A 22975-nucleotide genomic window follows, 5' to 3' on the forward strand; every position below is an offset into this window, starting at 1 on the left:
CAAGCCAAACTCTTCCACAGGGTGTGTGTTACAAGGCAGTTTGAAATAATAACACAAATTACAACCTATTGAGAGCTTACAATGTCCCAGACATTATGCTAAGCACTTTACATATAATATTTATCCTTACAACAGCTTATGACATAAAAATTATTGCCATTTTACAGATGCTAAAACTGAGGCTTAGAGATCAAATAACTTGTTCAGGGTCTTATAGCTAGGGAGTGGCAGAACCAGGAATTGGACTGGGGCAGTTTGACTCCCCAAGTGCACACTCTTCACCACTGTATTATGCTGCTGCCTTGGCGCATAATCTGAATGTGTTTCTGATTCATTCAAGTCCATACGTCACCTGAAAGGATTTGATGGACTCTGCCAACAGAGAGTTGTTTTCATCTCCCAGCACTGTAACCTTCACCTCATTATCTGCCAGATTCAAGACTTGTAGGAAAATCTCTTGGGAATCTGGTTGGGGTGGGGCCATTTCCTTAAGACAGAGAACACATGTTAGAATTACCAACAAATAACCCTTCAGATACCATGAGAACACATACCTCAGTCCTTTCTTGACAGCCTAGCTCATCTAGTCAGGAGGACACAGTTTTCTACCTCTAAAGAGCATTTGGCTTGGAAAACTCTGAAGGCAGTTTGGAGGGGGAAACACCAGCTCAATATAGCAAGCACTGATGTCAGGTAACAAATTCCATGCTTTTTGACTCAGCCGTGGCCTCATACATCCTTCCCTAATAGTGGCTATTCAATCTGCCAAAAGTTATTTGTTTGAGTGTGTGGTAAGCTATCTAAGAGATGGTTATATATCTTGGATACTGGTGTTTGGAAATTCCTTGACAATATACTCTGAATCACTCAGGTGGGAGGTGGGCTTCATTTTGCACTGCTGCTTTACCCCTGTATCTACTCATTTACCACAAACACTTATGCACCTTCTTTAAAACAGGTACTGTGCTTAGGGCCCAAGGAATCAAGATTGAACAAGTCAGAAAAGTGAACAAAATAGGTATGGTCCTGCCCTCATGGCTTAAGATTTATTGTACTCACATTAATTTTTATCTCTACAGTAGCAGCAACTGCAAAGGCCAGGCATGCTAGGATCATACCAACAGCCATTTTCCTAAGTGATCTACAGGGGAAAGAAAGAGACAATTATAGCTAAACTCTAGACTCTAAAGAATAAAATCTAAACCCCCTAACCTTAGCTAATTTGGTCCCAATTACTTTTCAAAGTATTGCCTCCCCTTCATATAACCTTCTTTCTACTTTTACTTGAGTCATACTGAATTGTTCTCTGTAATGCACCAAATTTTTCCCTCTATCTCTGCTTATGATGTTTTTTTTAAATCCATTATGTCATAATAACAAAAATAATAGTAATATAGCCAGATTTACTGAACATTTACCATATACCAGTCACTAAATATTATCACCTCCTTTTCCTCTCCTTCAGAAGTCTTTCTTGACCCTGGCCTCTCTCTTCCATCTCTGTATTTCCCTGGCACTTTGCTTTCCTTCTTAGGGCACTTAACATATTTCACCTTGTTGCAATAATTAACCTTGCATATTTTCTAGCTTCCTTACTAAAGAGTAAACTCCTTAAGAGCAAGATTTGTGCTTTTACATTTGCATAGCACTTGGTGCTGAACTCAATAAACTGCTCAATGAATGAGTAAATAACAAAAGGTCATTTGAATATGGTAAGTGGTTATCAAAAGGAAATTGCTATTAAATCAGAAATTAGAGAAGACTTAACACCCTCCTCTGTCAAACTTTACAAAGAATAACACTTCTATTTAGAGGGGGGGGAAAGCAGTAATTAGGGACAATTCTATCCCCACTCTTATGAGGTCCCCCATTTGTTTCATAGGGACAGTGGAAGATTTAAAGGGATTAGTTATCCTCAAAGGCTTTGGACTTCTTTGAAGAGGCAACTTTCAAGAACAAAGCAACAAGTTGGTTTCGTAGCCTAATCTCACATACTTTTGACTTCCCATGAAGTATAGTCCTTACTCTTTAACATCACATACGTAAGTCTACAGTAATGGCTTGGACTGTCTATCATAAGAATTAATTAGATCTAATTCCCGTCCTCCAGTATTAACAGGCGTTTAATCTAACATGGATAAACAGAAGCAGAAAAATGATAAATCAAAACAAATCATCACTAAGTAGAAAAGATATTGACTTTTTATCAAACTGGGCAAATGTTGAGTCAGTTTGGAGCAACACAGGCATAGTGAGCACTTACGTGAAGTTAATGCCACACTTGGAGACCAGACGATAAATGACAAGGTCAAACAATGGGATGAAGATAAGAACCAAAAAGGGATTTAGTACCTGTAACACCATGGTAAAAAGGATTAGTTACAAGTGTTCTTCTATCATGAGTGTGAGCACGTGCTCTCATTTGCATGTGTGCACTCTCTCTCATATCCAAACACACTGTCATCATACTATGTACAGAGTGATTCCACATCTTTCAGTCTCTTTACACCGAAGACTCTATTTCCCCTGCATAGCACATTAGCTTCCAAATATCCCAAGGAACCAGTTTCACTCTGAACCTGTTTTTCTGTCAATCAACTGGGAGCTTTCCCCTCCCATTTTCACTTATCTTCTTCAGCACCACAGCCAAGGGAAAAATGTCATGGCCAGGAGAAAGGAATGAGAGAAGGAAGAATTGGGGATTGTTGAACAGAGTTTAAAAAATACCTGGGAGTCACCAATAAACAGAGATTCTGATTTTGTTGCTCACACAACAAAGCCTTATACTTTCTTTGACAATATTTCCATGATACTTGACATGGAAAAAAATCCAGTGCTTATACTTTCCCTGTGAGCTCAAAACTCAGTCTCCTTGGAGTTGATCAGGAGCTACTTACTTAACAGAGGATGTTAAAGAGAAGTGTGGGGCTTAAAGAGAATATTTTCATCCCTATGTTTAGCTCTCCTCAGCATACAAGGAAAAAAAACATCAAATTATGGTTGGTAATCCTACTACTACAGGTAATGGTGTAGATGAGGAAAGAAATAAGTACCCGGGACTATAGAGAAGTCTCCTACCTGCATCTGGTCAGGCTGAAGCACAAACAAACCCTGAAACATGATAAAAAATCACATTAAGATGGTGGCCTAAAGACAAAAAAAAAAGCCTAGATCAACCATCTTGCTAATTAGCAGGTGAGAAGCATAAGGTAAAATCCATCAGGTCTTTGGTTCAGGATCACTATTATCCTCGTAAGGGTATGTGGGGAAAGAGACTGGGAATGGCTTTAGGCTATGTCTCCTGAAGGCAGATGGGCTTAAGGGAGAATCTTATTTTCTGTTCACTATGCTTTCTTTAACTTGAAAGAGAATAGAGTCAGTGTGTTTTTTATTAATCTCAGTAACAGCAGTCGTAGGTGGTAATAATACAAAGGACAAGACATCATGGTTAGGGTGAAGACTCCCACTGACACACAGTGTTTCTGAAGTTGTTCTCTAGGAGGTCAAAAAGAGGACAAACATGGTAAATCCTGGACAGCCGGGGGAAGGAAAAAGGTGAAATTATATTAAGCAGGCTCCAAACAGACTGGCATCATAAAACCCTGGCATCATTCCACCCTGCCCTCTTCACAACTGAGACGACAAGAAAAACAATACAATAATCTAGGAAGTGGGAACAAATGAGAGAAGAGTTTTTGCCAGTGAATGGAAATTTGAAAAAGAGGAAATAATGTTTACAATTTTCCCGTTATTTCTGTATCCATGTACAAAATATCCCACCTCTGGGTCCTCTGCTGTTAGCCCTGCCTAAGAGATGGTGCCAATTGTGTTGTAGCAGCAATCAAACCTGCTGTGCCCTGGCCAGGCTTAGATGGAAGAAAACATCCACTCCCCCAGGCTCTATCACTTCATTTGCTATCCTCTCAATGCTTCTTTGTATACATTTAAACCCTTCCATCCTTACATTTCTGATTTCTAAAGATAAGATTCTGTTTTTTTATTTCTAGATTTGCTTTCTTTACTTTGCCTACTCAGTATCTTCATGCTAAAGGCACATCTCTTATGATCATATGTCACTTTTCAGGCAAAAACACAAAAGAAATTTCTCCTTAATATGGATTATAAAGAAAATGATAGACTTCTCTGGAAAAATCTCTTCTACTCACCAAATTCCCATTCATCCTGGTGGCTTGCAAGGTCCATCGTGAGCCCTAGGGCAAACATATGCTATTAAAAGAAATCCCTTTCTCTGAGAGGGAAGGGGCTGGAAGAAGGGGTAGCTTTCAAAAGAACTTTTTAACATCTTTATTGGAGTATAATTGTTTTACAATGGTGTGTTAGTTTCTGCTGTATAACAAAGTGAATCAGCTATATGTATACATATATTCCCATATCCCCTCCCTCTTGTGTCTCCATTCTTACCTGCTGATCCAAAAGAGCCCAGAACATGGGCAACGGGATATAAAGAAATAGTACCCTGGTCAGTGCCTTCACATCCATAATGAGCTGCCTCTGCAAGAAGGGGTGAGAAGGAACAGGCTGAATTGCCAGATAGGGTTTTCTTGCTTAGAGTAGAAGTGGCCCAGAACAGTTAAGAGAAGAGGTCAAATACAGCAGGAGGGAATCAGTTTGGACATTAGGAAAGACTAAATGGAGGCATCAGATGTTTCTGCAGTTCCAACTTACTGGGTATTTCTCAGCTGCCCAGTCCAGCCAGTGCTCTCGCTTTGGAATGTCCGCAGAACGGTTCTTGAAACGGTTGGAAATGGCAAACTAGGGCAGAGTGTAGATATCAGAGGAGAGACCAAAAAAACCATCCTCTGCTTTTTCCAATTCATTATCTCTTCCCTCAAACACACATAACTCTTAAGTGACTTACTCTAACCTTTTGATTTCATCAGGCATTGAATTTCAGAATATTTCAAATCTAATTTTACCTATCCTTCTTTTCTGTTGGCAACATATATAACTACATTTCAGAAGACTTTTGCCCATTTTTAAAAACGATTACATTATTTTTAACTTAATGGTTAAGTAGAGGCACAGAGGGAAGACCGATTAATCTCAGTTTGCCAAAAGGCACAGAAGTAGAGCAGAGGTCATTGAGAAAAGCCATGTTTGAAGGCCTATATGCTCAGCACAGCATCTCTTTCCCTTTGATTGAAAAAGGCAGGTAAACAATTCATGGACTTACCCAGATACATTTGACAACTTGAGTCACTATGTTTCCTTCAGGAGGTGGTTTTCTGTATATTTTGCTTCCCATTGAAAACACAACTGCAGTTGATAGACAAATAAGGTTCTTAGCTTCTCATTTAGCACACTCCGTATGTAAACACTAAGGACGGAATGCTGAAATATAGGAGCAACTGGCACATCTCATAAAGGGAGGGAACTGACTGATGCTATCTGACTTTGGAGTTATAAAAACTATGGGAGCCAAAATGGTCAGTGTTGAGACTTCCCTGTTACCATAGAAATGAAAGTCACCTTTGAATTCTCACTCTTCTTTCTTCATCTCTACATCTGACATATTACCAACTTTCACTGACCTTCTGTCTTCAGTGCATTTCCTGCCTGCCCCCTCTTTTGCATCACCACTGCTGTGACTCTTGTGTAGGACCTCACAACTTCTACCCTGCATTATCAAAATGGCCACCAACTAGTTTCTCAGTCCTGTTCTCTTCTTCTTTTATCTGATGCCAAATTAAAATCTTTTTTCCAGGACCTGCCTAACAAGCCCAAACTCCTGGCATGGAAGGCCTTCACAAATTCATTATTATCCTGGTGGTTATTATTATCATTAATGATCTCTTGAAGATTATTATATGTAAAGTGTTAGGCATTTTACATTCAGTACTGATTTAACCTGACAAAATATGTAATACTCTATTTTACACATGAAGAAATCAAGGATTAAAGAAATTAAGCAATTTATATAAGAAAGTGCCAGAAACTGCATTTTTGACCTGAGGCCTGACTCAAGAATCTATACTCTTAACCACCATAACGCACCTCATTCATTCATTCTTGCATTACACACTGTGCTAGATACTACTGGTAATAAAGATAAAAAAGATGTGGCCCCTGTCTGCAATGGAGCTCTCCCTCAACCTACCGCTTCCCACTTTATCCTTCATTATTCTCCATTTGGCACCTTATCCTCTAACCACTATTCATCATTCCTATGAAAAATGCTTTTCTGTTCTATTTCTGTTCTTGAGCTCATTCTCTTTCCCTCAATGCCCATCTTTATCCTTTAACCACATCTCCACAGTTATCTATAGGTGAATTTAATTTTCTTATTTTCTCCTTTATTTTCCAAATTACCAGCAATGAGATATTACTTTTATAATTATAAAAAAGTAAATTTTTTTCAAGTTTATTAAATTTAACTAAAATCCGTGGGAAACCTCCATCTTGGTACCCTCCCAGATGTACTTTTCTCCTGAATGGACTTCCCAGCTCCAGCAAGATGCCCATCTAGTGACCAGTAGCAATTTCCAATATCCTTACATCCAGAATGCCTGAATCACCTTACTTTTCTCTATCTTAACTTTCTAATTTCTCCATTCCTCTCAGGCAGATTCACTCTACCACTTTTTCTTTATCCTCTCAGTTTCCCCAAAGCTTCTCCAAATAGCACCCTTTACCTACCACAGCCTTCTTATTGTTGATAGAAAAAATAGTTCAGAGAAAGAATGCTAATCCTGGGAGACCAGTGGGCAGATAAAGAGGTATCTAGATAAGCAGAAGATTTTGGACAGGAAATAGACTGCTCTTGAAACTAAGAATGATCCTAGAAAGAGGCTGAAATTCTCAGGAATTCTGGTCTAAAAAGTGACAGTGAAGTGATAAAAGGAAGACCTTGACAAGTTCACACTTAAATTTCAAGGCCACTTAACTAAAGAAGATGAGTAGGGACCTTGAGTTTCTCTACCATCTCCTCCCACTAGTAGACGTTGCCTCTTACTTCACAAAGAAGATAGAAGGCTTCAAATGAAAACTCCCTCAACTTCTTGCCACCAAATCTATTAACTTCTGTATCCACACCCATCCTCTCCTCTCTCCATTTAGGTGAGGGTGATTGATGTTCCTCCTCCTGTATAAAGGCAATTGTGCCATGTGTGCTTTCATACTGATTATACTGTCTATCTTACATCTTCAACATGTTTCTTTACTGGAGCCTTCCTAATGACATTCAAGCATGCTCAATATCCTCTCTTGACTCCATGTTGCCTTTCAGCTATAAATACTGTCTTCCCTTTCATCCCTCTTATTCACTTCCCAATTTACTCTAATTAGTCTCAAATCTCCACCAATCTACCATAGATGATATCATCAAATCAATGACCCTCTTGTCGTTATATTTAATGGACATTTTCCACCCTTACCTTGCTTTCCCAGTCAGTAACATTGGTTACTCTGAATGAGTCCCTTCTTGAAATCCTCTTGGTAGCCAAGATAGAACAACTATCACTTTGGCCATTCCTTCTTAGTCTCATTTGTGGGTTTCCCCTCTTTGCCTGTCTTTTTTTGTTGTTAACTGTTGAACCCTTTACCTAATTCAAATACAAAATTTGACCCTTAACACATTTTCATTGTAAAGGAAATACAAGAACTTACAAGTAAATGCTGGCTTGTATAAAGGTATGCTCAACACTGAATAATCTCATTTAATAATATAAATACATAACAAAGAATTGACAATCTATATATTGGAGAAAATAATCATTATTAAGTTTTCATTACATTAAGACTCATTCCCATACAAATTTGAAACATTACTCTAAAGGTTTATGCCATAGAGATTGCCCTTTAGAGATTTGATTCTGGCATTAATGAAATCACCCTGGTTCTCAAAATATGATGTTCTGTTTTCTGCCTCTCCATTTGCACTGTTTTTTTCCTACCCAGAGAGCCATTCCCCAACTTTTCTTTTGTGAATCTTTATTTGAATAACTTCAGTGCAACCTAGTTACTCATGCCTTTGCTGCACTTCCTTGTAGATATCTTTATTTCTGCACTTATCACAGTGAACAGAACTTCATTGTTCACTTATCTGCATCTTCACCAGGAAAATAAAATTCCTTGCAAATAGGTACCATAACTTCTTTATCTCTAATTCCTGGTGCTTAGATCATTTGACTGTCTTAAATACCGGTGTTCCTCACGGTTCTATCCTTGCTGTCTTTTTACCCTACTCTTATTATCTCTTAGTTATTCCATCTATTTTCATGAATTAATTGCTATCCATATATTAATAGCTCCAGATCTTTATAGCCGAAACATTTCTTCTGAACTTTAAACCTGTATTTCCAAATAAATGTTTGATACTCCCAATTAAATGTTCCAAGGACATCTAAAATGTAACGTATCCAAAACTAAATTCATTAGTATTGCCCCAAACCTATTCTTCCTTATTATCAGTTAATGACCTTACTATCCACCATTTGCTCAAGCTAGAACCCTACATTCAATCTTGGCTTATCTTCTCCCTTACTTTCACACATCTAATCATATCAAGTTTGTCAATTCTGTCAGGGCCAAGGAGGGTGAGCTAAATGAGGCACTCACCTTGAGCACAAAATTTAAGGGAGTACCAAAATTCAGTAATCAAGACAAAGGGTATCCTTCTCTCACCCTTAACCCATTCTTTCTCCACATTACAGTCAGAAATACCACTGAAAAATAAAAATCTAACAATCATTCCTCCATTCAAAATCCTTTTGAAGCTCTCTACTAGTCTCCTGATAAAGTTCTAATTCCTTAGTAGGTTAAAAGGCCTTCATTATCTAGTTTCTGTCAATTTCTCCTCTCTATCTTTCCATTTATGCTCCAGGCAATTTGAATTCCTTTAAGGCCTTCAAATATGTCATACTATTTCTCATCTCCTTGTCTTACAGATACCGTGTCCTATTTCTGTTTCACTTTCAATCTTTTCTTTGATTAATCTTTGAATTAATTGCTGCTAATCCTTTAGGTCTTACCTTACACATAATTTCTTTCCTGACCCTCGAAGTCTTAGTCAGATATCCCTCCTATGTGTTCCTATAGCTTTCTCTGTATTTCACCAGCTGTGACAGTGATCATACTATATTGAAATTTCCTGTTTTCTTATCTGTCTCCCTCCTCCTGCTGGACCAAATAAATTCTTTGAAAGCATGAATTCTGTAGCTATCTAATTCACCAGTGTGACCCCAATACCTAGTACAGAATCTGACACATAAACGGCTCATTAAGTCAATATCTATCAAATTAATGAGTGAAAAAAATCAAATGAATAAATTAAATTATAGTGAAAAGTCAGAGAACTGACTTATTTATTAGTACCCAGAAAATTGAAGCAGCTGACTAATGATGACAACTAATACTTGTTTAACATTTCATAATTTATTAAACATTTCCATTACAGCATCTCTTTTGATCTTCATAATTACTCTGATATGTAAATAATATTATTGTGCAATGATCCAGAGAAAAAGACATAGTACTAATCAGAGGAAAATCAGGAAAATATTTGGCTTCAAAGGGAGAAGGAAGCAGAGAATGTATTATCACAGGGCTCCAGGAATTACGCATAGATTTCCTTGGAATTGGAATTGCAATCTGATATAATAATATTAGCCCCCCCCAACCCCCGGTAGAAAATAATCAGATGGAACATTGAGTCTCTGGGCTCTTTATCCTCTATTGAGCTCTTCATGTGTTCGGACTGGATATCTTCCGGGGGGCGGGGGGCGGGGGTGTCACCCAAAGGCTCAGTGTGAGAATAGGTTTCCAGGTCAATGATTAGAAACAATCATGTCCAAGTTTCCCCTTAGGCTGTATAAACTAAGCAACACACACATCCCCCTTCCACTTCCATTGCTGGGTTCCCTGTGGTAAAGAGAATGCCACTTGATCTAAGCTGCATCAGTTTCCCCCTACTTATCCAACTCCTCTTATTCTCTTTGCTTAAGAGCAAACTTCTTGGGAGCATTGCAGAGCAGGGCAGAAACGGCTAAACCTAGAAGCTACTTTAAAAGGCCCAACGAATTTTAAAAGTCTTCCAATTACCAAATAAATAACCATCAGATGAAATAAGCTAGTTCAAAAGGAAGGATTAATTATTTTCCTTGCTTCATTATATACTGTAGTGTAGATCAGTACATCTCAACCTTGACTACACATTAGAAGCACCTAGATACTTAAAAAATTACAGATGCCAAGGCCATATCCCACAGAGATCCTGATTTAATTAGTCTGACATAGGGTTCAGGGATCAGTCTTTTTAAAAGCTCTCTAGGAAACTTCTTATTAGTTATGTAACCTTGGGCACTTTTTTTTTAGGTTTCTGACTTTATTCAGTTAATTTATCTCCAACGTCTAGGGAAAACCCTTACAATAACACTTACCTAATAGGTTAGTGTGAGGACTGAATGAAATAGTTTGTGTAAAGTGCTTACATCATGCTTTACATGTGGAAGGCATCAGTGGCTATTAGTTTCCTTTGCCCCACTGCACTTACCAAGAGCTATCACCATAAGCAATCCTGGAACTCCAAAAGCCAATGCATAGCAGTCTTTCCCAAAACACTGCACATCTCCTACAGGAAAACAAAACAAAACAAAACAAATTAATCCTGAATCTTAAGTCTTTGATGTTCTATTCTGTAAGCTCAGGTTTTTGAGGTCATAGACATAGCCACCCTCTTTCTTCCCATCACCTAATCCACAATCCTTCTTTTGGGCCAGACAAAGCAAGATTAAAAGAAATTCTCTCAGATTTTCAAACCCTTATAAAAGGAGAAGATGGACAGGAGGAAGACTTGAACAGATTTCTGGCTGGCCAGAGTAAAGCTTATACAGAGTCCCTCAGAAAAGATCCCAACCTCTCAGCATGGGTGTGACAAATGTAGAAATCAAGCTCCCTGCATTGATGGAGAGGTAGAAGACTGAGAAGTATCTAGTCCGTTCCTTTGCCTGAAAAAATAAAAGGACAAATCATCAGTGCAATATGCTTCCTAGCTCCACCCCCCACCTCATGTTCAGACTAAGCGAGAGGTACATACACAGAGACAGATTCAGGCACTGCCTCTGTGAATGTGTATGTGAATATCATATTAGATATTTTAACACATATCTCGCTGACCCCAGACAAACATTTCCCTATCTTTCAAACCCTAGTACAAGCATCTTTAACATTCTTTTACCCCTTTATCTTGGCAAAAATGATCATCTTGTACACTATGCCTATGTACTGTGTCCTATACATATCTATTCTAATATTAGTTTCTTTGCATTAAATGTCTGTTTCTTTCTGTAGGTTGAGTTCCTTTAGGGCAGAAATTGTATCTTATTATTTTCTGTAATCCCCACTAGCATAGTACCTGTTATACTACAGACAATAAATGTTTATTAACTGAATTTATTAAGTGAATGAGTGACTAAATTAAATAATTGATTTTGTGGAATGTGTGGTAGGAATAGGACTAGAACATGGGACAGTGGAGTAAATTGTCCTTCAAACAGGATAATGTATGTAATGTTTATGGGAAGTCTGCCAAAGAGTATAAAAGGATGTCTGTGGGCTTGGAAATGGCTGGTGGAAACCTGGAGGTGGGTTTGTACTATTATTGAAATATCTTTGTGGAGCAGTTACAAAATGAAGCAATTTTCAAATACAGTTGCTGATGCTTTATTCATTGTGCACTTCTGTGCTTCATTCTGACACCCCAGATCTTTTTCTGATACATCAGCACAACCCTCATTTTCTATTTATGGTGTGTTTTGCTTCCTCTTCTTGTCCCCATTTAAACTCATTACACCAATCTATGTGTATAGTTCATTGTGCATAGAATCCCACTTGCCAGAGGTTGGTTATTTCTCCAATGTCAGCAAGCAATTATGATCTATGGACCCTCAGGCAGAAAAAGAATATAAAATAACTCAAATGGTCTCAAGGGTTAGAGACATGAAGGAAGACAGGACACAGAGAAAGAACAGAGTGAAAACCCAGAAACAATGTTAACTAGCGACAGAGAGGGAATAATACATGAAGACATCCAAAAAAGAAAACTGAGAGGTAAAAAGAGGAAGCTAGAAATGTTGGCTGATCTAAGAATAGACTACTTCCCTTGCCTAGTTGCCACTGCTTCCTTACACAGGCCCATTTTTACCTTTATTCATACTGTTTTCCCCTCCCACTGACAGTGGCAAGTATTTAGGAAAAGAAGGAATGATCATCCAGACAGGTTCATCTAGAGAAACTCATTCTGTTTTATTCCAAATGGTCCTTTTCCCCTTTCATAGAATCTCAAAGCTAGAGATGCTTAAATCATCTCCGTACTACTCATCACCTCCCATTCCCAAAGTGATCATCATGTATCTTCTTAAGTACCTCAAGTGAGAGTAAACTCACTACTTCCAACAATTTGAAGTTTTTCTTTCCATCAAGCCAGAAGCTAGCTTCCTATAGCTTTCATCCATTGATCTTTGGTTTAATTACTGACATCCTTCAAATATCTATAGACAGCTAAAATATTCTCTTTAATTCTTATCTTATCCAGGCTATAAATATCTCCATTTCCCTCAACCTTTCTTCATAAGAGCATCTTTTAGTCCATCTACCACCCTGGTCACTTTCCTTTGAAATGTTGCAGTTTTTCCCTCTATTAATGACCAGTACCCAGCACTGAACACAGCTCCTCAGATATGATCTGACTAGTGGATCACTTCAATCTTGGCAAATGGTTACCTGCCATTTGACACCTGCTCTACTTTCTTGAAAACACAGAAGTTACAGGACTCTTACATGTTTTTCTTCAAACTGGTCTCCACCAAAAGCTGCCACACAGGGTTTGATACCTCCTGTCCCCAAAGCTATTAGACTCAGGCCGACCATTGATAGGACTCTGAAATGGAGAGGTGAGAGTACTAACCATACTGATACTAAACACAACTGTAGAAATGAAATATAGAGCTACAAGAGAAAAAAAATGTGTACAAGGGCAAAGACCTCCTTCACATTTCTATACTGTGGGCATTTTCCATATGCCTTCAATCCTAGGGGAGACTCAGGTACACTTGTAATCCTTGAGTTTCTGCCAGAAAGTATACATTACATGGTGAGATTTGTCCTTGATAGTTTCATTTACCCCTTGTGCACAACAGATAGAAGCAGATACTGAAGGAACTCCAAAGTTCAAGCACTGGTTCTCACTCTTGTCTTAGTCAAAGGGACACTTCAATAGAATGACTTTGTGAACCCTTATCTCACATATCCTTAGTAACCACAAAATAAAATGTTAAACTAGTCATAACTAATAGGAGAGTCACTGATTTCCGAGGGGACAACAATAAGGAGGTATCTAATATTTATTAAATTTCAAACAAAACTCTTAACTCATTGGAAAATACACATATACGCACAGTATAAACATGAATATGTATGACCTGCTTTTTGAACAACTCTAATCCTCTCTACTGACTGAACCAACAGACATCAGAATCTATCAAGAGTCTCTGGCATCATAAACATCAAGAGCTTAATAAAGAGGGATAGAGCAACTGGAATATATGGAACTATACATAAATGGAAATAATCCAAGCTTTGAAAATGAATTCTACAATGTATTATAAGGAAATATCACAGACATTTTTTTTAAACTCTGGTAAAGGTACAATGTGTGGATGGGTGAATAGGTGAGGGAATATGGAGGGCATGAAGGTTTTAATGTCTTCAAGCACATGAAGAGTTTTTATGAAAAGGATACGAACTGGGCATTCTACTAGTCCCCAAATATTTAATAAAAACAAATGAGCTCATATAAAGCAGGAAAGAGTTCAACTGGTCAAAGTTTTTTCCTTAACCAATTTGGTATTAAAACAGATTGGAAAATAAAGGGACATCATTGGTAAGAAGACAGAAAAACATCTGTAATGAATGTGTGAGACATTTACCTGCCCAATGGAGGAAAAGTGGTTTAGTTTATTCCATGATTTTACTCACGTGTGTAACATTTGTCCCCCCAGTATTGGTAAGGCACCCATGGACTTGATCACATGGCCAAGCACATACACCAAGGAGAGATAGATGATTGTCCTGTTGAGAGAGTTAAATCAGTCAGTCTACAAACAGAATTCAGAGATTTGAGTAATTACAGACTCAGAGTTCATACTGTTCTCAGTGCCAGGATAAATGGAGCAGCAGGAGGAGGGGGTGCAGGAGGAAAGAATTACCTGATATATGCAAATAGAAATAAAAATGGTGAATGAAACAAACAGTCTAGAAAAAGAGACAGTAACTCTTTACCCTGTAGGGTTAGAGATAATGGACATTCCTTTCTCATACCTGCTCTCTCTTTTCCCTGACTAACCCCACACAAACACAGAGTACCCCTGATGTAGATATGTCATGACCAGGTTGGATTTGTAGCCAGCGATAATGTTTTAAGTAAGGAGAACCAGAAGAACAGGATAATCTGACCTGAGGTTTCTTCCAAGGAATGTCTTTGGCTCTAGAAGTCCATAAGGGTTAAGAAAGAATGTCACATAAACAGGAAAAAAGGGATGGTTAACACAAAGAACTTTCTCTAAACACAATCACTGGGATATATAGAGAGGTAAAGGGCTCTTAGGTTCAGTCTGAACACTTGGGTTAATTGTAATCCCCACCACAATTTCCTCATGGACAATTTCCCAAGGGTAAGAAAGGAACCAGGGTCTTTGAACAGACTGTCCAGTGATATAGCTCATGCAGTTGATAGGAACTTGTTGTTATGTTGTTTTTCAAAAAAATCTGAATGACAAACAGGAAGTAGAAGAGTGAGGAATTCCAGTAAGAACATATGTAGAGATATACACAATGAAACATGGCATACTACCGAATACACAATGTGTATTATTTGTATTAGGACACCAGTATTCTCTTTATATATAAGTAGAATATTAATACTAGAAAGAACCTTGGAAATTATATAGCTTACTTCTGTGATTTTGAAGTGTTATATGCTAATGTGGAATATAAAGAATGGAATGAAGGTAGCAGAGAGAGGCTGGAGATATCAGAAATCTCAGAATGTGGATTTCTCATTCTAAATGCCTAATCTTCCTAGGTTGGCTCTCCAGGGAAGGGATCTTAGAGGGTTTATAATGGGAAGCAGGGGATAAGAAAGCTGAGTGACTAAACCAGGGCTAATTAATATTAGGGGAGGGGGCAGCCTTTTCCAAAAGGCCTTGTAGTGTCTTCTGGAGAAAAGTTCCCATCATGGGAATAAAAAGAATGAATAGAAAGAAAGGGAATAAAAAGGGACTGAAAAAAAGGCCAACAATTATGAACACAAAATAGATGATCTATGCTAAACCATCACAGAGAAAAAACAAAAGGAGTCTGAGCTGGAGTGATAGTCTGTGTTGGGAGAACAGAGCTATATCAGGTTGTTGGACTAAATGAATGAGAGAAGTGTAAGTGCCTTAAAAGGAAAACAGGCAACCTTCTAGGTGAAAGATTCAGGGAATTAGTCTAGAATGTGAAGAATATAAGACAGGAAGCTAATGGCAGAGAACTTTAACAGAAGGAGAGAGAAGTCAAGAGAGACTTGGAAATTCTGCATTTGAAATGGAGTCATTGGGGTCATTACAATCCCAGCCACAGGACACAGATCTGTTTTAGATAGACTTGACCAATCTTCCATTTGCAAATGAGGAAAGTGAAATCCAGAGAAGTCAAAGGATATTTTTAAGGTGACATTCTAATTAGTATTAGGATTAGGTCTAGAACTTCTACTTTCTTACAGCCCAGCATTCCTTCAGTTTTATCATGAACAAGTTAATGTGGAAAAAGGAAAGGGAAGAGAAAGAAGTTTTACATTTTATTTAACTGTAAGAATATCAAAAGCCAGAGACATTTTAAATTAAAGCTTAGGAACTGAGGAGTATGTGCAGTAGGCATATATTATTATACATACTTCCTCTGATGGCAGAGGAAGAGACCTAGCATAAAGAGCTCTGATGAGACAAAAAAAAAAAAAAAAAAATAGTGGGGGAAGGACACGCTATAGACATACTAAAAAAAAAAAAAAGAAATTGTAGAGAAGACATCCAAAAGCATATTTGGCAATAAACACATTTAAGAGTGGCTTTTAGTGATTGCCATGATCAGGAGTCCAGAGTGATAGGCACATGTCACAAGGTAAAAACCAACACTAGGGACTATGACTAAAAATGTTATTCTCTCTTAAAAGCAACTAGGCATCAAAAATTGCATCTGAGCATGTAATTAACCCTCTCAGTAGATGTTTATAGAAATCATAAAAAGCCAGTGTCCATGCTTAAAAATTTTCTTTTCCATTGTATATCCACTGGCTACTCTTTCCTGCGTGTAGCCCTGAATGAAGGTTCACCTCTTTCCTGACACAGGGAGTTCCTTATACAAGAGTCAGGGACACTGGGTATCCATTTTCTCTTAACAAAGCTATGATTCTGGGACTGCAAACAGAGGAAGCACTTTTAATAGAAGTTGTTTACTAAATTCAGATGTTTCTAATGTTATAGGATGTTTTTCATCCTGAAGATAACATCTGAAGGAGAGGAGTTTTAAATACTTATATTCTTATGTTGCTGTCATCATTGTTTTTGTACATGTGAGCTTACACACACCCCGATAGAACAAGTTACTCATGTTTTCTCCAACTCACTTTCTCTCAGAAAGAGATACCAATTAATCCCCCAAAGAGTTTTGTTATTTAAAAAGCAACCACAGGGCTTCCCTGGTGGCGAAATGGTTAAGAATCCGCCTGCCAGTTCAGGGGACACGGGTTCGAGCCCTGGTCCAGGAAGATCCCACGTCACGGAGCAACTAAGCCTGTGCACCACAACTACTGAGCCCGTGTGCCACAACTACTGAAGCCCATGCACCTAGAGCCCGTGCTCCGCAAGAAGAGAGCCACCGCAATGAGAAGCCCGCGCACCGCAACGAAGAGTAGCCCCCGCTCGCCACAACTAGAGAAAGCCCCCACACAGCAACGAAGACCCAACACAGTCAAGATAAAGATAAGATTGGAGCTGATTTCTTTGATTTGCTTTGGTGTTTTCAAGGCAGGAAATGCTTTCAAATCATTTTCTGTGTGTAATCTGAATGCAGGTAAAGAATTCCTCAACTTGTCAGAATGCTAATTAAATGTAATAATAATTTGTGTAACCTGCTGTGGTACTAAAGTGGCTAATGACAGTCACTTGGGTTTCCAACCAGGAAGGGTTTGTTTTAATGCACATGTCTAATTTAAGAAGTTCACTATTATCACGTAATATTGTCGTTTGCTTGAAATAGTGCAAAGCTAATAGTTGACTGATCACTCCTTAAGAATTTATGGTTTCTTGTAAAATCAACAGAGAATCTATTTCCAAAGAAAGAAATATCAAAATTAAGTAATAATTTAAAAATTTATGGGGAAAGTATCTCAGGCAACTCATAACAAATTCCTAGATGTTTTTTTATTAGTCCATGATGTTTTCACAGGAAGAAAGGCTCTAAATTTCTAGATAAATGCTGGGCCGGCTACCTTAATATCTGAGTGTGGTTGCCCTGGATGCAGTGCAGAGGATACACAGAGGCAATAATTTCGTGCTCCAAGAGAATTAATGGTGGAAAGTTACACGATGCTCAAATAGCTCCTTCCTTAGGAAAAAGGAAACTATCCAGAAAGTCACACACCTAGCAGAATCTATTGGAAACTTGGGACTTAGATATTTTTATAATCCTACTTCTTTTTTTATAGAGCTTCAAAAAATCATCTTTGTTCAAAAAGAGGAAATATTTTCTTTACTATAAACGGACAGAACTTTTCTCATATTTTCACAAATGTCAGTGTTCTTCTATTTCAGGAATTAATTTAAAATGTTGTCATCAAATAAAAATTCCCATATTATTTTAAAATATTTCTTTTATTATTATCAAGTGTCAAAGGTAATCAAGGCTATTACTCTTGAGGCACAAAGCAGATGTTGACATAAGAATGCTCTTTGTCACTACCCCTTATTGTCATATGCCATGGTGCCAGGCAGAACTGCTGAAATCCACCCCCCCCACCAGTGATGTCTCACCCTAATCTCTGGAACCTATGACTATAATGAGATGTCACTTCTTTAATTACGTTATATTATGTGACACAATTGACAGTAAGATAGTGAGATTAACTAGATGAGCCTGATCTAATCATATGAGACCTTAAAAGCAGAGACTTTTCTCTGGTAACAGAAGGGGAAGAGATTCAAAGTTCGAGAAGGGTTTGATACACCATACTGATAGCCTGAATATGGAAAGAACCACATGTCAAGGAAAGGGGACACCTCCACCTGAAAGATGGCAAGAAAATAAGCACTTACAATGACAAGGAAATGAATTCAGCCAACAACAAATGAGGCTGGTGGTAGATTATTCCCCAGAGTCCAACCTAGGAGAAACCCAGACCTGTGAGCCAACTGACTGGCTCCAACTTCTCACTTACAGAATTGTGATATAATAAATGAATCTGGTTTTAAGCTGAAAATAAATAAATAAATAAATAAATTTATTTTTAAAAAGTAGCTGAAGTAGAGATTAAAAAAAAAAAAAAAAGCAACCACAATACCCACAACAAAATAAGTCATCTTCACACCTGCCCACACCTACCTCAGTCTTGTGCCTACATTTGAGTATCTGAGGGTGAATAAATTTATTAATTGAAACACTTGCTGTGGGCCTGTTATGTACCAGGCACTGTTCTAGGTGCTGTGGATAAAAATATAAATGAGACTTTGTCTTCTAAGTGTCTGAAGAAGGTATTTGATTCATATACAATAGTTATGATAAAACAGAGTTTGGTAAATGTCACATGAGGGTAAAAAATAAGGAGTTCAGAGAACTTTAGATTACTTCTGGCTAGTGGTGAAAGGTGAGGGGCAGAGAATACTCCATCGCATAGGTGGAATTTGAACTGAGCCTTAAAGGGTTTGGACATAGAAGGCTGGGGAGGAAGGAGACTCCATGAAGTAGAAACTATGCAAACAGACATGGAAAAGAAATGTCCCTGGTTATCATTAGGTAAATATTAGTATTTGGTTTTTCTCTAGTGTACATTTTTGAAAGGGAGTATGACAATAAGAGCAGAAAGGTAAGTTGGATGAGATTAGTAGGCAGTGTGTTAGCAGAAATTTTTGAGCAGAGTAGTAATATGAACAGAGATTTCTTTTAGGAAGATTAATTTGACAGTAGTGCATAGACTCAATTGTGAACAAAAGATACAGGAAGCAATGAAAACATCGTACACGTCCATTTCAATAGCCCAATTTAGAGGCTAATGAAAACCAAAACTAGAGTAGTGGCGATTGATGGCCGTGGGATTCAGTGTTGAGGAGGGAGAATGTGAGAGAGATTATAGAAATAGAATTGGCAGAATTTGAAAACTGATTGGATGTGGGAGTATAGGAAAGCTAGGAGAGAGGACAAGGTGGAATATGCAGGAGATGAATGCTAATGTGCAGTTATAATGCATAAGGGTGCTTGAGTGACAGGTTAAGATTACAGAGTTTGAGGAGCCATTAGCATATAGGTAAAATTGACACCGCAGAGCTTGCTGAGGGAGAATCTGGAGAAAGGGAAGAGGGTAAAAGGTATACACTGGAGAAATGCCTACATTCAGGAAAGAGTAAAGTAAACAAAAAGCAAAAGAAAAGCCAAATGAGGAAGAATCCACAAAAGTAAAAGAACCAGAAAATACAGTGTTAGAGAAGCCCAGGAAGTTTCAAGAATTTAGGAGTGATAACAGACTAAAATGTTAAAACACGTTCAAAGTGAATAAGAATTTAGAAAAGACCACTGGGTTTGATAACAAAGAGATCATTACCAGTGATCTTAGAGAGAAGAATTTCAATAGGATAAAAAGATGACATACTATATATTATTTCACTTACCGTAATCTGCTTTGTATTAAACCTAGTTGAATATGAACAACATGAAGCAGGTATTATGTCTTATTCATCTTTTTATCCCTCATGGTTCTTTGGACAAATAGAAGTTGCTCAATAAACATTTACCGAATTAAACTCGATCAGCTTAAGTTGAATCTAATTGGATTCTACTGCACTGCATTACATTACTCTACCCTAAGGAGCGATAATGAAGAGTGAGAAAGGAAGGCAACAAATAATAAGTGATTCTTTTAAAAATATGAAGGTAGTGGTAATAAGACAAAGAAGATAGAAAAAGAAAGGTTAACAATAATTTTGTTTGTTTAAAGGTCTCATATTTGCCCTTGTTTCTAGGTACAGGACAAGAGTGTCTCTGAGGAAGAATTTGAAGGAAAGAGACAGAGGTATTGAGGGTGCAAAGACACCAAGGAGAGTGATCTAGGTGACGGTGATACATTTGTAAAAATTCATCCAGCTGTACATTTAAGACTTTGGATTTGTGTACTTTATGTAAGTTATACCTCAATAAAAATAAATTCAAAAAAATTTAAAAGTACCTCATAAAGGATTGAGATTGAGGGCACAAGTGGAGGTTGCTAAATTTCCTCTGAAATAGTCAGGAAGCTATTGCTTACCAAATCTCAGATCTATACTTTTTCAATCTTAAAGGAAGTCATTTTAAAAATAAATAAAATTACTACGTGATATATGTGAGTCTTTTATTCTATAACTGAATGAAGACTATATACCATGGTTTATACTTTCTTTCTGCACATAGTGCCAACCCTCTATCTGGATGGACTCAGTAACTACTACTACATAAGGAGCAAACATAGATCTCAGCCACCTGCCATATCTTTCCCAAGGCAAGAAACTGTGTTTAGTATTAAGTTGTGGTTGTAGCGCTATATTGGGTGCTGATTAAAAACTTTAGAAGAATGAATATATCTAGGCCAAAGTGAGATAGAAACCAATGTTTACTAAAGAGGATTCCTTGGAACACTAGGTCCACAAGAAATCCTGAAAAAATATTCCACAGTTAAATAAGTTTGGAAAATACTACATACTATAACCTCCTCTTGGATATTTTATAGTATGAATTCACATGTTAAAGGCTATAAGAAGTCATGCAGTAAAGATACCTTTTTAGCTTTATTCAGCCTAGCATATTCCAAACTTATTTGACTATGAGAGCTTTGTGTTCCCACATAACATTCATTAGATCCTATACAACCAATTTTCAGCAGAATGCACTTTGAGAAATGCTAATTTAGACAATTCCATAGATGACAAGTCCACAGAAAATACCTGAGTGATGGATATCTAAGAGCCATCTCTAGCCCATGAGGATGATGTTACAGGGGACAAAAATAACACTATCCCAAACATATCTCTTGGTGCTATTTTCAGGGACTTAAAAGATACTGAACTGAATAGACCATTAGTCTAACTCATGAAGATATTTATTATATTCTTAAGAAAGAAACCAAAGAAGGAGGTTAGAGAAGAGAAACAGAGATGGTAAAAGAGCTAAAAAGAGGGATTCATAAGAAGATAGTAAAAGTGTTGGGATGACTCAATCTAGAGAAGAGATGGATAGTATATCAAATAACTACATTGAATTATAAATTTTCTTGTGGGTAGCAATCTCTATTACCTGAGATCAGAACAAGAACTAGTCTTAAATTACAGAATGGAAGATTAAAATTAGATAAAAGAAAAACACACTGCTGACTGAAAAGGGTATAAAAATATTGGAAAAACTGATAATGAAGAGACAAAACCTTTCTGTATTGTCAGTCTGAGAGAGATTCTTATTTGTCATGGATGACATAAGTATGTTCCTGCTTGGAAGCAAGAGGCTAGAAGTGATAGTCTCTGCACAATTAATACGTGCAGCTTCTTGGACTGTGACCTCCCATCATCCTTACTTGAATTTTCCCAACCATGAGTCAGCAATGGCTGCTCCCAGGATGGGAGTGAAATAACAGAGGCTGCTGAAGGCATGGTATACAGATGTGGAAGTGTCTTCACTCCAGTGCAGGAAATACAGGAAATACAGGGTCAGCACAGCTGAAGCAAAAAAAGAGAGACAAAACAAAATAGATGCATTAAAACGATTTATGGAGCAGAAGAACATTTGATATGGTCTTTGAAGTTGATCTTGACCTTCAACACTCCTATCAGTGAAGTGATGAGGGGTGATTGCTGGGCAGTAGAAGCAGGGCCCCTTGGAGTTGTGGGAGTGAATGGGGCTATGCTTAGTATACAAATGCAATACTCCTCCCTTCAGTCTATGTGTACATAGCACCATTTAGGCCAATCCAAAAGAAAACATGGGGCTTCTAATATCCCTTCCTTCTCCTTCCCAGCAATGATATAACCCATAGACCCGAGGAACAGAAATGAAGAATGGAATGTCGATGATGAGAGTTTTTCCACTTATATTCTCATAGGCTGTGTTCTGATTTCCACTTGGCCTTTCTGTTCTTGGCCTGTATGAGTTAGTAGGTGAAATCCCATGAGGCATTTTTTGGAAGTCTTCACCGAAGGAAAGGACCAATTGGATGAAGGCAGAAAGAGTAGATAAGGGAAATAAGTGCATATGAGACAGGTTGTTACAAACATGGGGTGAGAGTGAGTGGAGAAGAGTAGGACTCGGGGACACAAAATTACCTTTCATGCCATAATAGGAAAAGCGCTCACAGAATTCATTCACCACAATGAAGACAATACTCAGTGGATAGTTGGAGCCACAGATTTTCTAAGAAACAAAAAGGCAATGGTTCAAGCATAAACTATATTTCCCTGTTTAAACCATTAGATTGCTCCACAACAGGAAAAAATCATTTATTTTAAGTTGCCATGATAGGTCATGTGAAACAATGGCCCCTGCTCTTCATGAAACAGCCAGTATCACACTAAAAGTGCTTGCATTGCTGATTTAGCAGTGAGAAGCTATTCTGAACATCACTTTGCTCCTCAATTCATTTAACATGAAACTGCTCAGGCATTCCTTGATACTAGACACCAGGACCTGTTCATCT

At 37.8% G+C, this 22975-nt stretch overlaps 1 protein-coding gene across 6 annotated transcripts in view; it reads right to left on the bottom strand.

Annotated features, from left to right (window-relative positions):
* The window catches only part of SLC15A2 (solute carrier family 15 member 2), a 98221-nt gene that overhangs the window by 69932 nt on the left and 5314 nt on the right, over positions 1-22975 (bottom strand). For 5 of the 6 annotated variants that reach the window (XR_008617413.1, XR_008617414.1, XR_008617412.1 and 2 more), the window contains 14 exons: positions 22605-22692; positions 21860-22001; positions 13993-14085; positions 12796-12895; positions 10874-10964; positions 10511-10588; positions 5195-5277; positions 4687-4773; positions 4423-4512; positions 4167-4211; positions 3079-3111; positions 2264-2352; positions 1060-1141; positions 353-487 (listed from right to left, as the gene is read on the bottom strand). Coding sequence is in view for 3 of the 6 variants with exons in the window: in XM_007122623.3 (XP_007122685.1) it covers positions 353-487; positions 1060-1141; positions 2264-2352; positions 3079-3111; positions 4167-4211; positions 4423-4512; positions 4687-4773; positions 5195-5277; positions 10511-10588; positions 10874-10964; positions 12796-12895; positions 13993-14085; positions 21860-22001; positions 22605-22692 (1236 nt within the window). In the remaining 3 variants the exon portion in view is untranslated. The remainder of the gene's footprint in view (positions 1-352; positions 488-1059; positions 1142-2263; positions 2353-3078; positions 3112-4166; positions 4212-4422; positions 4513-4686; positions 4774-5194; positions 5278-10510; positions 10589-10873; positions 10965-12795; positions 12896-13992; positions 14086-21859; positions 22002-22604; positions 22693-22975) is intronic. The other variant, XM_055084996.1, reaches the window with a different exon arrangement.

Source organism: Physeter macrocephalus, chromosome 1 (assembly GCF_002837175.3).
Source record: "Physeter macrocephalus isolate SW-GA chromosome 1, ASM283717v5, whole genome shotgun sequence".
Taxonomy (NCBI): Eukaryota; Metazoa; Chordata; class Mammalia; order Artiodactyla; family Physeteridae; genus Physeter; species Physeter macrocephalus.